At 40.5% G+C, this 18,330-nt stretch overlaps 1 protein-coding gene across 5 annotated transcripts in view; it reads left to right on the plus strand.

Moving 5' to 3' along the window:
- Window positions 1-8,629, plus strand: part of CDH11 (cadherin 11) — an 82,578-nt gene extending 73,949 nt beyond the window's left edge. For all 5 annotated transcript variants that reach the window (XM_026107583.2, XM_026107585.2, XM_064519718.1 and 2 more), the window contains 2 exons: window positions 6,028-6,279; window positions 7,320-8,629. In XM_026107583.2, coding sequence (XP_025963368.1) covers window positions 6,028-6,279; window positions 7,320-7,816 — 749 coding nt within the window. In that variant the 3' untranslated portion in view covers window positions 7,817-8,629. The remainder of the gene's footprint in view (window positions 1-6,027; window positions 6,280-7,319) is intronic.
- Window positions 8,630-18,330: the final 9,701 nt, after the last annotated feature.

Consider the following 18,330-nt stretch of genomic DNA (forward strand, 5'->3'; position numbering starts at 1 on the left):
GATGTGAGAAACTTGCAGGCCAAAAGACATAGATGAAAGCCAAAACTAATTTAATTTTCTAACATGACAGCTTTGGTGAGCATAACTTGCCAAAAGTTGAGGAAGCCAGAGGGAGAAAACCAGACAAAAGACAATCCCATCATGAGAAATATTTATTCTATTTATTTAATGATAATAATTGATATTTACATTAAATGTTATTGGTTATTCATTTGTTATTTTCCTGTACAAGGAAAAAAACTGCTTCATCTTCTAAGAGATGTTTTTTCATTAGCAAGCTTTAATGTTTGAGAGAAACTTGACTATTTCCTGAAATTCAGAACTCATTTGAACTGGTTTAAATCATGAAGCCAAAGGAGTTATTACAGATTGCCAGAAATACAAAAGGCCACATAATCCAGATATGTGATTTCAGTAAGAATTTTTTTCTCATAAGTGATATGTTGTACCATACGTTATATCTCTCTCAACACCTGAAGCGAGGGTAATTATCATCAGAGCTCCTAAGCACAATTTCTGTTATTCTTGAAGGATCAAATATTGTCTAGTGCTTGACATTTGTACATATATATGCAATTCATAAAGGATCCAGTGCAGGGGATATATTTATTCTCTGTAAGGTAGTAAAACACAATTTTTTTGAAAAATCAATGAATGTATTTTTAAAGAGATGTAAATAGAAACATGTTCTTTGCTTAAGACCCTGAGGTCCAGTTTCTCCTTAGAAGATGTTTTATGGTCACATAAGACAGCTGCAGGCAAATGGTATCCTAGTGCCCCACTCCAGCCACTTCTGTTAATCCTTCATTTCCATATGCATCAAATTCATTTTTTTAATGAAAAAGTTAACCCAGATAAAAAGGTTTTATAATGGAAATTATGATGTCCAGTGAATACAGTGGCTGCACCTGACAATACTGCAAAAGGTCATTTCAACAAGACGCTACTCTAAGGATTGACTCTTCCTGTATAATTTTGTGTATAGGAAATGTGTAATGAAATGTAATAGAATGAATGTAATGAAATCCATCCATTTCCATACTGTCTTTCCATCATTACTGTGCAATCTTTATTGCACTTGTGTTGTTAATTTAACTATTTTCTGCTTGTTTGTTTGTTTTTAGTAAGTTTTGGTAAAGAGCAAAGGGAAAAGGTTAGAATTTTGTGTACTTCTAGATAGAAAACCTTTTCAGAGGAAGTGTGTTACCATTTGTAAGTCAAATAATTTACATGATCATTTAAAGTTCTCTTTTTCATTTGTAAATCTGAATAGTCTATGTACCATGCCACTTCTTTCAGAGGGAATTGCAAGTTTCAAAGAAAACGGCTTTATTAACTGTGGAGAACAGTTAATGAAAACTCCAATGTTTGGGTCTATTACAGAACTTTAAAGTGAATACAGTCCTATAATTATCATTTAATAGAGTTTCTTTCTACCAGCTACTGAAAGTAATCACATATTGCAGTAATCCAAAAAAAGTAATCACATTCTACATCCTATTAATAGCCTACTGTGTTACCAAGTTTTTCAGCTGAGACTATCTTCCATAGAAAACATGAGATAATGGCTTATCACATGCTGTGATAAAACACTGAATTGCTTTTGCACTGTTCACTTACATTATACCATGTAAATAAACAGCATTATATTTGCCCAGACTCTGTTCCCGTTTACTTCCATTGAAGTCGACTCCAGAAGTGTAGCAGAGGCACATGGCCCTGCACGGAAGGAAGGGTCGCAGATCCCTAGCGAATGGATTTCCTGCTTGAAGTCCTGCTCCGTGCTGGGCCCTAGTGGCCTTTGCTTGGACTCCCCTCTCGCGGAGGCCTGGCACAAAGCCAACACGGCCGCACGCGGTGCAGCAACCTTGGCTTTGCGTGCCGCACGAGGGTGAATGACACCTCCCTACTGGAAGTAAGGTATAATGATGTTTTAAAGTGCACAAGGTGTAATTTCTTTAGAAAGCACTGACTTCAAGTCAGAAGACTGACACTAAACTTGTAAGGCCACTAAAATCTGTCACCAAAATCCATTTTTTCAATAGAAACATGTCCTCTGCCTCTCAGTTTCAATCTCTTTCAAGAGATTTTGAAACCTGTGGGCAGTGAAATGCTGGGGCTTTGCCCTGGATTCTCTGCAGCCGTCGCCACTGCCTGGTACTGATCCGAGGCGATCGGCCCCCGCGTTGGTTAGGTTTCTTGCCAAGGCAGCTCTCGTGCTCTGATAGAGCTGCTGATGTTCACGCCGCAGTCAGCTGCTGTTATCTAGAAGCCTCCTTACAGAATATCTGCGCTAACAACCCCCAAACGCCCAAGCTATGCTGGCCTTTATGGGGAGGCAAACTTGGGAAACCATTGAGAAGATCACTAGAGGAAAAGTGGAAAATGAGGAAAATCACCATAAAGATCACCATAAAGTGATGCAATTCGAACTTCTAATTAGGACGATTTCCTGGCGAGTATAGGTAATCCGTTCACTTACAATACTTTTGGACATGGGATTCCCCAGACAATAATAGCAGGAAAAATGAAAGCATGTATATTTTTCTGGACGGTGTCGGGATGGATATTTTTGTCCTTCTATCTTGTGTTAACCCACGCTGTGTTCTTTAAGACTGCCGGTCAAGTAGCTCCCATATGTGTTAAGTAATAGTTGTAAGCTGGTATTGACATTTAACTTCTGTTTCTTGGCTTAAAAAATGTCATTATGCCTGGATTACAGTTATACTCCTGAGACTTGAAAATGATGAAAAAGCAGGATGAGAATATTAGCTAGGATTATATGTTATCTTTTATCTAGGTTAAAGAGTTTTTTTCTTTTTTCTTTCACAGATATTATGTTCCTTCTAAATATGAGAAGTGAACATCAACAGAAAAAAGGTTAAAAATATGACCTTTTAGGGTTGATATATGGTAGTCCTTTTTAAACTTTAGCCTGGCATGTTGATTGGATTTTACTTAAAAAAAAAAAAATGTTAAACCAGAAATCACCTTAAATTAAACCAGACAGATCAATGATTGCATCAAATTCAGCCTTAGTGTAGTGTAATGTAATTGACTGCAGTGGAATTGGCCTGACTCTGTCAAAACAGAATATTTGCCATCCTTTTTTTTTAACTTCATATTAGGAATACTATGAAAGCTGCCAAAATTCAGGAAAAATATAATGAAATACAAAATATGTGGCCAACAGACTAAACATATTAATGTGTGATATTGTTCTTGCTCTAAGTTATTGTTGTGTAGTGTATGCATAGCTTATGCTATATATCTGCTACTATCATTATGATCTAAACAAATCATATTGAAATATATTTTTATTTTATCAGATGATGTATTAAGTGAAGATGACAAGGTTTAATTGCTTCATTTGTGGCTGATCTGTTTGGTCATTAAGTTGTAATGTTATTAGCAAAAGGTAACCAAATCATGGACATAAGTAGCCAATCAGATGCTTGCATGGACTGTAAAATCTTGATTGCCTATACTGTGAAAATGGGATACGAGCATGGGTTTTCTTCCAGATTGCCTGTGCAGTCTCAGGGCAGTTGCATCTTAGCTCTCTATTAATGTCCATATTTTTTGCCACAGAAATAATCCGTCCTATCGCAACCTTTCGTTTAATAGAGCAGATCTTTGCTCTCATGTAGAGGAAATGAGTTACGACATGCATTTTAGAGAATCCCATGGAATAGTTTGATTCTATTGATTCTATAAGTATTGTAAGTATTAGCTGATAGATTTGCAGATGTTAGATGTTACATTTCTATTTATAACAAATGGTTACATGCCCATTGAAGCTGTAAAATAGGAAGTCTATCATACAGACACTTATATTACTAAGGTCTTTTTAAAAATTGTACCACAAAGCCTAGCTGAACGAATGTTGCATGTAGACATTTAGGAGGTCAAAAAAAGACTCTGAAAAGAAGCAAACAGCATCTCCAATAATGACAAATAATCAAATCTTTATCAGCTTTTCCATCCTTAACAAACATGACCATAATGTAACGGAGAAGTGGACAAGGTATTTACCATCTGTATGTTAATTTTATGAAACTTAAGCATCTTACACTCTACAGCACTGTCATATAGCAAGAACCAAATTGGGCATCTCTTGAGGTTGGGGCTAGCAGGAGGCAAGGCGCAGGCACGGGGAGATGACTTAATTCTGTATGTATCAAGCAGATCATATCTCGAACAGTCCTAAATAATTTCATCCTTTTCTGGTGTGATCTGCAGAATTTTCTAGAGAGGAAGTCCAGATAAACAGGACAATAGTACAAGTATCATTATCATCTGATAAATTTATCTGTGTCCACTGAACTTGGGGACAGTTACAGACCTTGTCCCACATCAGGGGTAATGTTGGCAAGGGTGGTTAATGTAAGGCAAGAATACTTCTCTTGTGGTATAATTTATTCACAGATTTTCATGGAAATAGCAGTGGTCAGATCATTAAAAGAGGTTTTATGATTCACATTATTAAACTCTGGAATTTATGCTGACTCTTCAATAGGAAATGATTAATCTTCTGCAGTACCCCGAGGCAGCAGTAAAATGGCTGCCATTGAAGGTGAATAGCTCTCCTTTAGTGGATAAAAGAACCATCCTTTTCTCGTCTTTCCTCCTGTGATATGGTGAAAATAAAGAGCGCTGGCAAAACAGAAAAGGTTGCATGAAGTAAATCCGTATCTGAAACTAAACCTTTTTTTGAAGGTCTGAAAAACATGGATACAATTGTTTCATTTTACTTACTTCAGGATGTTTGCAATTTTATGAACTTTGGTTCAGACTGAGAACTAAGAAACAAGAAACACCACAAAGAAATACTGTTTGTGTGTCCTTCCGTATTTCTGGAATGGCTGGGAGCAGGAAACTTTGGCGGTCTCATCCCAGTGTTTCCTGTTACGCACTTCCCTTTTGAATGCTGTCACCCCAAAGAGTTTGAAGAACTATCCAAAATAATGCTCCACGCTGACGCTGCAGCTCAGCTGCCAGGCCTAAGATGAAGAGGGCCATGGCAATTGCTCAGTGCTGTAAATAGTTTTGGAGCAATACTTGACCTCCTCAGCGTATCTGTGTAATTCATAAGGCACCTGGACATACAGCGCATGTGTGGTCAAGCTTTCTGAATTCTGGTTTTGGGGAGTTTGGGTGAAAAACTGCAAAATGCAATGTGTTTTACTGAAATAGGTCAACGTTGAGGCTTAAATTTGCTAATACACAGTAATGTTTGCTTTTCGTTTTGGTGAGAGTCCTATTAACACCGGCTATTTTTGTGCAGAATTGTGCCTTCCATTTCTGTAGATCTGACACCTAGAACAATACATTAATGGGATTTGATTTTTTCCCCCTCCACCGAATGCTGTAATTCTGGCTTAGAACCAGCACAGCGAGCAGTGCCAAGGCTCAGTCATTCAATTAGTTGATGAAGTGTCATGAATTTCCTTGAAGGTCAGTGGAGTTCTAGAAACTCTACTAACATCATCTTCTATGGTAATTATTTGTAGAATGGACTTTCTATGATATATATACTTTTTAGTATTTATAATGAATGAATTCAGTTGCCTTAGTTGATATAACTAATATTCAGCTGTATCTCTTTCAAAATAGTCATAAACATTATGATCTATAAAGTAAATGCTTTGTTTACTGTGAGCTGTATTCCCTTATGGTATATAATTAATTGGTAAACTTGCATATGAATGATGTTAAGATACTTTGCAAATGAGAACAATTTATGCAAAAAAGAAAAAATGTAACCAAGGAAAGCCATTTTTTGTGCTCCTTGTATTACCCTCGTCACCCTAAAATAATTAAAATTGAGTGTGATACTGTATGAATGAAGCACAATACTGTAATTGCCTTTGGCTCATTAAGAAGGCAGTAATCTGTTTATCGTACATGCCTGCAGCATCTGAAAAATCAGTACCATTGTAGCAAAATATAATTTTTCAATATTTCCTAAGAGGATGAGTTTGAGGAAAAAATAACAATTATGACTTATCTCCCTTCTTTAAACAGATAACACAGCAAGCGTTTTTGTTAGACGTGAAGGATTTAGTCGCCAAAAGCAAGATTTATACCTTCTTCCTATTGTAATAAGCGATGGTGGACTCCCACCCATGAGCAGCACCAACACCCTCACCATCCGGGTCTGCGGCTGTGACAGCAACGGCTCCTTGCTCTCCTGTAATGCCGAAGCCTACATCCTCAATGCTGGATTAAGCACTGGCGCTTTAATTGCCATTCTTGCTTGCATTGTGATTTTGTTAGGTAAAAAAGTTATCTCATTATTATTTTTCTACACTTGTTGGTATTACAGTGTTAATCCTCCCTTTAGTTCCAAGGTGGATAAATCAGTCTTAATTTCTCAGCTTTTATTTTTATAGGAGACACTAATTTGTCTGGCTGAAATGCACTATACGATAGCTGCACTAGGAAACACCAGTGAACTTGCCTGGATATGGCCGATGTCCTCTTGTGGCCTAATATCAGTTAATCAGGGACACTGGTTAAGGAGGTCACAACACAGTTTTAAGTTTTGTGATCTTCCCTGGATGACAGGTTCCTTATTGAGGTCAGCCAGGATTAATGGCTCCTGCCAGCTATTTCCCTCTAACTCCACTTGTGTTGAAGACAAATGAATGGCTCAGAAGAGCTGCTTTTAAGAAATTGCTATAAAGCATTTCCTGATGATTTGAAAATACTTATATAAAACATTTATTTGCCCATGGGAATTTATGGTCACATTTTTCTTATGTAATTTTAAGTTATTTTAAAGAAATCTGAAGTGAGAAGGAACACATCAACAAAAGCCTGTGTTTTGAGGTCTTGCTTTAGAAAAATTCCATTTTCATGGAAATGCCCATTTTCACCATCAGCAGGACATGGAATTAGAGTTTAGTGGTGGGCATGTGGAGGAGAGTAAAGATTCATCCGTGTTTTGCTGCAGCTATGCAGTATGATTGAACTCTATCAAAGGCAGTGCCACAACGGTCATGCAGCGTTGGGGGCCGACAAATGCAGTTCCTCAATTGAAGTCTGGCAGTAGTGAGCAGTTAGTTTGAGCAGGGTATTGAGTCCAGATGTAAACCTTCAAATCGGTATGTTCAAATCTGTATTCCAACTTTTTTTTTTTAGGTTTTTACCTAGTTAGATATGCTAAAAATGCAGATGTCAGCAAAAATACATGAGGAACTAGTGCAGAAGCTGAGGAGTCAATGTTAGGAAATTGTTAGCTCCCAACACTAATCAATTTATAAAACAGATACCGCTTTAGAGTGTGGTCTGACTTGCTTTATATTTTTCTGCAGTCATTGTAGTGTTGTTTGTAACACTGAAAAGGCAGAAGAAAGAACCCCTGATTGTGTTTGAGGAAGAAGATGTCCGAGAGAATATCATCACTTATGATGATGAAGGTGGAGGAGAAGAAGATACGGAAGCTTTCGACATAGCTACTTTGCAGAACCCTGATGGCATCAATGGATTTATTCCTCGTAAAGACATAAAGCCTGAGTATCAGTATATGCCAAGACCAGGGCTTCGGCCAGCTCCCAATAGTGTTGATGTTGATGATTTCATCAATACAAGAATACAAGAGGCCGATAACGATCCAACCGCTCCTCCCTATGACTCTATTCAGATCTATGGCTATGAAGGCAGAGGCTCAGTGGCTGGTTCACTTAGCTCCTTAGAGTCAGCGACAACAGATTCTGATTTGGACTACGACTATCTCCAAAACTGGGGACCTCGATTTAAGAAACTTGCAGACTTGTATGGCTCCAAAGACACTTTCGATGATGATTCTTAACAATAAAGTTTCAGATTTGGCCTTAAGAACTGTGTCTGATGTTCTGAAGAATCCAGAAGAAATGCAAGCAGGTATTTTTTTAAAAATCAAGAGAAGTCTCATTTAAACATTTGAGTTTGACAGAGAGGATTCCTTTGATAAAAAAGGACATAGAAGTGGTAAATACTGTGAAGTACCTTTTCCTACAAAAGGCAAATGCGGAAGTTGGCTATCAACTTCACTAGAGGAAAAACCCACTTATGAAATACAAAATATTTAAATGAAGGAAAATGCTAAAAGCGAACCTACAAATAAGGGAAATCTTTTATGTATTATGAACATCTACATCTTTTATGTCAAAGAAGCTTCCACAAATTAGAAAAGATAACAGTTCTGAGCTGTAATTTCGCCTTAAACTATGGACACTCTATATGGTAGTGCATTTTTAAACTTGAAATATATAATATTCAGCCAGCTTAAACCCATATGATGTATGTACAGTACAATGTACAATTATTATGTCTCTTGAGCATCAAACTTGTTACTGCTGATTCTTGTAAATCTTTTTGCTTATACTTTCATCTTGAACTAATACGTGCCAGATATAAAAACTCTGTCTTGTTGCAGTGGGAGGCGCCCTATTTCTATGTCATTTTTAATGTATCTATTTGTACAATTTTAAAATTCTTATTTTAGTATACATACAAATATCAGTACTCTGACATGTAAGAAATGTTACAGCATCACACTTATATTTTATGAACATTGTACTGTTGCTTTAATATGTGCTTCAATATAAGAAGCAGACTTTGAAATAAACTGATTCTTTTTTAATTCTTGTTCTGGTTATTAAGCATATAAGGAAAAACATAGTGTTTCTAATGTCCCATTTATAGTTCTGACTAATTTACTACAATTGTGACCTTTTAATAGCCTTATTTATTATGTGTTTGTAGTTGGTTTGTTGCCTTGTTAAGTGATTATTTAAAAATCAAGTACATTTTACAAATGTTTTTTAGATTTAAAAAAATGTAATGTCTGGTGAACGTTTTGTACCCTCTCTATCTACAGCGTGTGGCTGCTCCCAGAACACAGTAATAATCTTCATATAACGATACTGTGTTCTGGATTAAAATAAGTGTAATTCTTTTAAATAGTTCCCATGTAATATGCATTTATCTTATAGCGTAGGAATTCCGGAGACTTCAGTAATGACTTTATAAATGGACAGGAGTACACTGTACTTACAATTTACTCCAGGCTTGTGGATTTCAATAGCTGTGCTAAACTTCTGCGGGTTTTAAAGACTTAAATCTGACCCAATTTAGCTATAAGTTCCCTAAAGACTGTTCTACCTGACAATTACTTTACCTGAGTATTAATTAAGATTCTGGCACTTACGTTTTTTTCTTTCTCTTTTTTTTTTTTTTTTTTCATTTACTACAGTAGGATAGCATCGTCTACTGCTAGGAAGACATTTTAATTTGTAATGACAGAAATACAGAGTGCTTTCAGAATTGTTCTTTGTAATGTATGTTTTTAATCGAAAAATGATCTATAACTTTTTTTATATTAGTTCAGAATGAGCAAGGGATTGGAATATGTTCCGCGCATCAACATTTTCAGCATCTGTGTACGGCTCTACTTCTGCTAAATTTAATATAGTTTGCTGTTTAGGGTCGGAGATCAGCAGCTGCAATATGGGAAGAGGCAATAAATAGAAATGATAAACATTTTTCTACCATTCATTTTACGGATCCTGTCCTTCATTTGCAGTCAGGTACCAAACTGCTTGATCTGAAAGGAAATCTGATTTGTTGGTGTATTGCTTTTCTGAAGACCCCCCGTATATGTAGTTAGATTAAAATTTAACTCATTAAAATTATGAATGATATTTCAGCTCTATATTCATAACATATTCACTTGTCCCATTATATTCATATGTTTTATAATGCAGTTTGCTAAATCAGCAGATTTGCTGTACAATGTTTATTGTAATATTTCATTTTATTATAGCTGTATGCATTCTATAGAATTCTATAGTTTATTACTTAACTCAGTTCAAATTTCTTTGGTTGTTGATTTTTCTCTGTTTATAATCCAAAGAATATTTTGCTAGATTTGCACATTTCTCCATTATAAATTTAAATAAACATTGAAAGATGAAATTAGTATCAATTTACAAATTAACAAATGGAAAGAAAGTAAAAAAAAAAATTTGTAGGACTCCATCCTCATTGATGCTATCTGATTTTATTTCACTATTGAGCAAGTTTTAGAATTAATAATTGCATTTTCTACATTTTTATGTTTACTTTTTAAGAAGGACATTGTCAACTACATTTTTTAATAGTTTTAAATGCTTTGAGTTTTAGTCTCTATTGTTTGTAGCACTCTCGTAGATGCTTGGAAATAAATTTTCTTTCCCTGCTGGTTTTGTCCTTTTTCATTTGATTATTTTCCCCTTCTCAGTGAATACGCAATTACCGTAGCTCTTTATTAAGTTAGGCTTGCTCGTCTCAGCCAACACTACCTCTGAAACGCTGGGAATTACATTCATTGCGTATCCTCTGCAGCACCCAAATGAACAGTGTGTTTTGGCACAGCAACAGGACATTTATTTGTGTTAAACTTCACAGCGGCGGTCACTGGAGACTCAGGCTTACACAAAGCCCAGCCCGGGGCAGCAGGGCCGGGCTCGCCCCGACCGCGTTAGCGCAGGCGTAGGCTGGGACTGCCGCGTGCCGCGTGGCGGAGGGGCTCTGGGACGGTCCCGCGCTCCTCCCGGCCGCCCTCGGAGGAGGACCAAGCCTCACGGCCACCGACGTCCGCGGAAAGGTTCGTTGCTGCTTCGGTGGGTCTGGGGACAGACCCCAGCTAACGGATGGCTCGCCGTGGCGCCGAAGCAGGTAAGTAGCGGGACAGCGTAGCAGGCACGGGCGATGGTCAGGCCTCTCTTTTACCTCCCAAAGTCTTGCCTGGGACATCATTTAGTGAGGGAGCAAAAAAAAGAGAAAAGAACAGAACTCCAAATCCCCCTGATAATTAAAAGACGCTGTGACGTTAGCCAGGAGTGGTGGTTATTTTGTGAACTGAGTACATCAATGTTGGCAAAAACCGAGCCAGCTCCTTGCCTGGCTGCTAATGCCCAGAAGAGCTTGTGCCTGAGCAAGGTCCCACGTCCCCGTCTCCCGCTCGCCCACAACGCGTTGGTACGTGTCGCTGCTCGCCGCCGAGAAGCACTTGGATATGCAGGGCCAGCGCTAGTTGCTAAGGGAGCTCTCAAAACTCACACTGATAAGGGAAGGGAGGGTTTGCTTGGGATATTTTTGGGTTGCCTCTGTCATGTTCTTGCTATTGCATCAAGCAGTGTTTGATACCGTATCAAGGGGTACAAGCTGGCCACAAATGTTTGCATGAGCGTGTGCAAAGCTCCTCAGAAACTGATACGACCACAGCTAGGGAAAAGTTCTTAAATTATTTGCATGTTTTCTTGGCTCCGTCTTGTTGACTGGTGAAATAAAATGCTGAATTTGACCATGTTGGTGCTGATAAGCTTACAGAAAAAGTGAAGGATTTAAATCTTCTGAGCCTGAGCTGTCTTCTCTATGAGCCTGAGTTTAGATCAGGCTCATAGCGAGGCAACCTTAGCTTTCCAGGACCCAAAAACCTGGAATTTTTTTGTGTCTTCCCTATCCCAGCCAAATTCTCAGAACTGTGGGGCTTTATTTAAATCCTCTGATGCAGCAGTCTGGTTAGGTGAGTGAGCTCAGGACTACATTACTGTAGTCAAAGCTGAACAACCAGGACCATAATCAATTTTTAAAATTAAAAAGAAAAAAGACGACAAAAAAAAAGGAATGCCTTGTGTAAGGAAAGGAGCGACCTGTTGGGCTCCTTAGCACCTTAGTCTGCAAGGAGGCACAGCTGGGTTTCAGGCCTGCTCTGGGCAACGTTTTTGGCACCGGTGGAGCAGCTCACGCCTGCCACGCTAGGGACAAGGTTTTCCATTACTTAAGGTCCTTGATCTCAGGATCCAATGAGGAAGGCTATTGTAAATCTTGACTGGCTGAGCTGGACTCACTGTGTTAACCTGGGTCCCAAAAGGAACAACTTTAACCAACTTGGAGCTCCCCTCAAGCGAGATTTATGGAGGAGGCTTTACGTCATTTGAAGAACATGCCTCCCGTAGCATGTCCAAAGTCCTGTGCCCTGCCTGCTCACCAGCGTTAGCTGTTACTGCAACTCTGGTACCGCAAAACCCACTTCCAGCTCAGGCCCCCGCACCACCTCCAGCCACACCTGCCCCCTCGGAGCAGAGCGTCCCCAGACGCCACCTCCCGCGGACACCGACGTCTCACCGCCGGCGCTGCTCCCTGCACGCTGCTCCCCTCCAGCCCAGGCAGGGCGCCGGGCCTCCCGCCCGCCCGCGTAGGAGGCTGGTGCCGAGGGCGGGTGCTCGCTTCTGCAGAGCACCCGGTACTTTTCTCTTTGGAAAGAAATAGAAGTTACAAATTTGATGCTTAACAGGTTTAAAAACTAGAAAAAGAAACAGAACTTACTCTGTCATAGTTTTAAAAGCCATCCCTTGACTTTTAAGCCATACTTAGCATTTTTGTCATTGGTGAAGGGAACTTAGACCTTGTGATTGCTTTGGACTGTATTTTTTTCTTAATATGTGGAAAAACATGTTTATTTCGATTGACCGACTACATATGCTGTTGCCCAGACCTTTCTGCAAATTAAAGGGGGATTTTTGTTGTTGTTGTCTTTTTTCCAAAGTAAATTATTCCACGGCTCTACGATTCATTACTTTGGCTGCCAAGGCAGACTTCCCCCGGTCAGCTCTGTCACCTTGCAGCCATACCACTGCTTTGTAAATAGGAAGCACTTCTGTACCGCTTTTGACAGGTGTGGGTTTTTTGAAGGGTTTTGTCTTGATTTTTTTGGAGTCATGATGTTTCCACTTCTACAGAACCAGCTTTCCATGCTGTGCTTATTGCCCTGCCAGTGCGTGGTGAGGAACAATATTTGGGGGAGTAATAAACTCCCTTGTGCTCGGCAGGGTGGCCCTAGAAAGCCCCGCCGTCCCACCCGGGCTGCAGATGGCCTTCCTTCCCAGCCCTCATTCTACCTGCTGCAGTCTGAGCTCATACTTCCCTTCCTCTTCGTGTACTGAAGAAAGTCATCATTAATCAAATGCAAGCACATTTAGCAAAGTTCAACGTGTATGAAAAATTTATGTCAACCTTTAGGCTCTATGACAGCCCTAAGGCTTCACTTAATAAGTTCTGTAATGACTTAGTGTTAATGGCCGATGCACATTATCTCTTGCAGTTCTGTTGGGCCTTGCAGTAACATTGTCTGTTATTGATTGCGCAGCTGCTGTGCGTTTCCCATACCTATAAGCAAAACTCCTGTTTGTATTCTTTGCTTTCCAAAATGGAAGGGTGGATACATTAAATGATAAAACCTCATACAAGATACTTGTCTCGCTTTTGCTTCAATTTATATGGGCCTATCATGCATAGTTCAATAGTGAATGAAAAATGTATCTTTTTGGGGGGACTGGCAGAAGCTCTTGAAAACTGCTAGAAATCTGACAAAACTTGTCCACTGATTTAGCAGAAATCTACACATCCAAAACCCATCATCATCCAGCTATCTATCACCCCTGCTAACAGCCTCAGCAGAGGCAGCAGGATGGCTGGCGGCCCTGGGCTCTGCCGCTTTGGTCACTAATGAGTCGCATTTAATCTCAGACGTTTAATTCCTTTCAGCATTTTATTAAAAAGAAAAAAAAATCAAATTGAAATGTTTCTGACAACTGAGCACTGCCTGTTTCTGTGGCTTTGCACAATGATCCAGCAAGTGCTTTTCACTAAACGCAATCACTCAAGATTGTTCGGTGCTCGTAATTGTGGTATATTTTCTAAATCCAAGATCCTGTATAGAGTAGCTACTTAGCACAGTGTTTACTACTGTGAATAAATGGTAGCGCTCATAATAGTAAGTATAATAAGGTACCACGACTGCAATCGAAGTGCTCCCACACTGCTGGAAGCCGATCCCGCGCCCCGTGTTGGCACAGCGCTGGGTAAAGGACTCTGCCCACCTTCCGTGCCTGCACGCGCGGCTGCTGCACGGCGGCGGCTGCGCTGGCGTGCCCCATGTCACGGTAAATTCTTTTCACGGGGAAAAATTCCTCCAATAACACCTAAGAATCTCACTAAGAAATGCTCAAATGACTCTTTTTTTTCTTCTTCTTCTTCTTTTGTCATGGCCACCCAAGGAGAACAGACTGTATGTTTCATTCATGTAATAACAATATGCAACTACACAAAGGAAAAAAAAAAAAACCACAGAAGCAGAAAATAAATAAAGCCATAGGACCTGCTTTAAACCATTTTGAAAAAAGCCAGAAGCAAGTAGGAGGCATTCATAGCCCTGAGAGATGCTCTACCTCGCCGGCCAGGCCAGCACCTGCTAGGGCGCTGCTATCACACGCAGGGCCAAACAGCGCGTGGTCCTGCCTTCCTCCCGCCACCTCTTCCCCTTGCACTTACAGAACAAAACTCGCTTCGAGGGCAGAGCTGGGCAACCAGAAGCCATCATCTCACTGAAACACACCTAGAACAGGCATACTAGACATTTTTTGTTGTCCCCTGTGGGGCACAGTAAAGCCAGTAAACCGTAGCTGGCTGGATCTGTAAATACAGAGCATGGCTTTTGCATCACCTGATGCATAACCCAAAAGATTTCAAGGAGACTATCTCTGGTAAACTGCTCTCAGCCATACCAAATGATTAGAAACTTTTTTTTAAACTAGATCTTTGCTGTTAGCACTGCTTCAAAATAAAGAGAACATCTGTACTTGGCCATAATAAAAATTACTGCAAAATGTCTGTGCAAAAATAAGAGAGGCTGCAGTTTTAAGGAGACTCCAGAAAAAAAGAAAGGATGGAATTTCTGAATGTTTATTTGCCCTTGGTGGATTATGAGGTAGTACGAAAGTCCCTGCTTTTTTAAAACATAGAGGTCAATTTTGAGGTTGGGGTAATAAAGGAGCATTAGCCTCCCACTGCACCTATAAAGTGCAGAACTTAACTAACCCTCCCAGCGAAGTGCATGAGGCAAGGTGCCAGCGCTCACAGCAGAAACAGCTTCTCACCATCGCGCACCCAAAAAGGTAAAGCAGATTTCAGTAGCAGTCGGCTGTTCTGTGTACTCGGCACTACGGAGGCTGCTGTAATAACCAGCCTCCCAGAGGCCAGACCATGGCCTTTCTCCTGACCTTCCTGGGGAGCCTCAGGCTTTGCCGCTCTTCGCTACCCATTTGCGTTGGCTGCAGCGTCTACAGGCAAGACGTATGCGATGCTGCAGCTGGGCACTAAGCGGAATAGCCAGGGAGGGACGTGAGAGGGGCGGGATGCCCTCGGCGCGGTGCCGGGCTGGACCGCGGCCCTGGGGAGTGCTGCCTTGCGCCCCACAGCCAATAGAGAGAGCGGCTCCAATGGCACCTGCCAGTTAACGGTGGGCTTGGACCAGACTAACAAGAAAAGCAAAACCCCCAAAAAATTACTTTTCATTTTGGTGAGGCAGGAAGCAGATGAAGGAAAGTGTTTTTAGGCAGGCAGTTTGCGTGCACACACAGGAGGTGCCGAGGCAAAGGTAACGGGAGAGGGATGAGGGTCTCGCCCTAAAGCTGCCTCTTCTCCCCGCGCTGACTTTGCTGTCTGTCTTGGAAGCTCTGTTGGGGAGGAGTGGGAGGATAAAAGATGCAGACAAACGACTTTGTGGCTGATTTCTATATGTGAATAAAAATACAAGCCTGCAAGAGTGGCAAAATAATCCAAGCAGCTCTTACGGGCTGAAAGGAGCTCCGGTGTGCGGGCCACCCTTCAGCCTCGGGTCTGCAGATGTCCCTCGTGATTGCATGGCCTTGCACTTCAAAGACTGTTCAGCTTAATGGGCCAACTTCTGAGTTATTTGTCTGCCAAAGGGCTTCACTGCCATTCTCGGAAACTTCAGAATTAGTCAGGGTTTGTTATTTTGAATCCCTTCATCATTAAACTCAGACTTTCTTGTTGCAGTTGCTTCATTAGCCCTGAGTTTCTGACACACACCAGCTACTCGCCTTCTTGAGAGTCTCCAGGCGTAGCGCAGCATGCTTTTTCACCCTGCTCATGCTGCTCATAGGAAAGGTCACACGCACAATTTGGTTTCCGTTTTGTTTTGTTTTGCTTTCTGAAGATGCTGTTTTCTTTCCTGATCTCTCTCAGATTACATTTAAAATGTGTTCTGCTTGCCACCTTGAGTACTCCATTAATATCCTTGCCACCAGCACTTGAGACTCAGCGTATTGCTCTCCAGTGAGAAAATTTACGGTACCGGGTTAATTTGTTTCAGTTAAAGATCAGTGTTGTCATGGAAGAGTATAATATCATTCTTACCAGCTTAACAAATAAACAGTCCCGGTGCTAAGCCGCTGCTCACTTCTGCCGGGCCTCCTCGCAGACAGCAAGCACGAGGCGCGTAGAGGCCTGGGCAAGTCTGTAAAGTTGAAGTTTGGGAAGTTTAGGGTCCACGTTCGCATCAGAAATAAGGCCAGAAGAATCACTGCAGTTACAGCAGGGAGAAAGGGGGCCATATGCAAATCTAATGCAGAACAGGCTCACCCTGCCAAAAGAAAAGAAAAGAAAAAAAACAAAAACAGAGGGTTTTAGGGACTGCCAGTGCATATTATTCAACTTTCATTAATTCTCCCAAGAACAAGCCAATGAATTGAATTTGGAGCCTTGGTGGGAGGCTAAACTGTAGCCCATCTGGTTTCCCTCCCAAGCAGTCGATAGGCCAACACTCACACAAAAATTTACTCTAGGATTTGAAGGTTTAGCTAGCAGTTACCTCAAAAATCTGGTGGATCGCCCCTCTTTCAGAAATGCATTTTAGAAGTGCATTATGTGCTCGAGCTTCTTCCGCCTGTGTTTGAACACTGCTTGAAACGAATCAGGAGTTTTGCTTGACAAACGCTTGCTGTGATCCAGGGCCCATATGGCTTGTTTTGGAGTGTGTAAAGGTCATTGCTTCTGTTAATACAACTAGTACAAATACTTCCCTGCCATCTGACTATGTTCCTCCTTATTCAGATTGGCAGCCGTTTCCCCCCCACAATCTGGAATTTCCTTTCAACGTGGGCTGTTGAAGTGGAGATGATAGCAGTTTTAAAATCAAAGGTTGAATGCTTCTGTTGAGTTATACTTGGAACCTACCATGTTCTGTACAGTGAGAACAACCCATATGGAAAGGACATATGTGTTGGATACAATAATACATAAATAGTGGCTATAATTTTATATAACCCTTATTTTCTTATAGCTGTTACATACGCTTCTGTAACAAGATAGGTGAAATAATAGATTACTTTGATACTGCTATTTAAATCCATATATTGAAAGCTTAGACAATCAATAGGTGTTTTGAGAGACAGATTTAATTGTTCAACTATTTTTTCAAATGTTTGCATTGACACAAGATACCTTTGAAAACCCTGACCAAAATTTCCTTACAAAATAACGCTGTAGACCACACCATAACTTCACATTATGAGGTTCGCATATACACATACACACGCGCACGCATGTGCACACACACACACACACACACACACACACACACACACACGCACACACACACACACACACTCATAAATTGTCAAATGTAAACTATTTAGGATGAATTTTTTTCCCAGATTCATTCAAAAAAAAAATTAACTTTTTCGAGGAACAGAATCGATGAAAAGTTTCAGTAAAAATGTTACAGCCAAGATTAAAAGAATTCTGACAACCGCTTTTGTTATGCCGTTTCAGCATTGCTACGACTTGGAGCAGGATGTGAAAGCTGGCAGGAGGATAACCATTTCGTCAGTGATTTACACTTAGCTCTCCTAAGAAAATCCATCCAAATGTGGAAAACTTATAAAGTTCAGAAGAAAAAATAATCTCTGTTTGTAGATGCTCTGTAAAGACCTGTTAGCATTTGGCAGTTCCACTTTCAAAAGAGCCCGAACAGCAAATGCTCTGCTTCCTCCCATGCCCTGCCCAGGCTCTGCCCGCATCCTCCCCACGGGCGAGCTTGACCCTTGAGCCAGCTGTAGTCAGGGCTAAAACAGAATGGGGCCAAGGGACTCAGTTTTATTCAACAGAATGACACACCAGCCCCTTATTTAAGGCACTTCAATAAATTTTGTTTGCCTTTACTGACTGAAATACTAGACCAAGTTTTGCTGGAATCATTTTTCAGATCTTCTTCTGTATTTATTTATTCATTCTCCTATACAAAGCATTGAAAATGCCATGCAAGAACCTCTTCTTACATTTTTTGGTGGGGTTGGATCTGGGGAAATACATTAGTCTCTTAACATATGTTCCCTTGAATTTAGTCAGCTATCAGATGAAGAACCTAATGGTTTGTGGCCATGCAGTTATTACAGTCACATTAAGTCACAGTAATGTAGCTGCCTTTTTCAACAGTGC

This window comes from Dromaius novaehollandiae, chromosome 13, assembly GCF_036370855.1.
Source record: "Dromaius novaehollandiae isolate bDroNov1 chromosome 13, bDroNov1.hap1, whole genome shotgun sequence".
NCBI lineage: Eukaryota > Metazoa > Chordata > Aves > Casuariiformes > Dromaiidae > Dromaius > Dromaius novaehollandiae.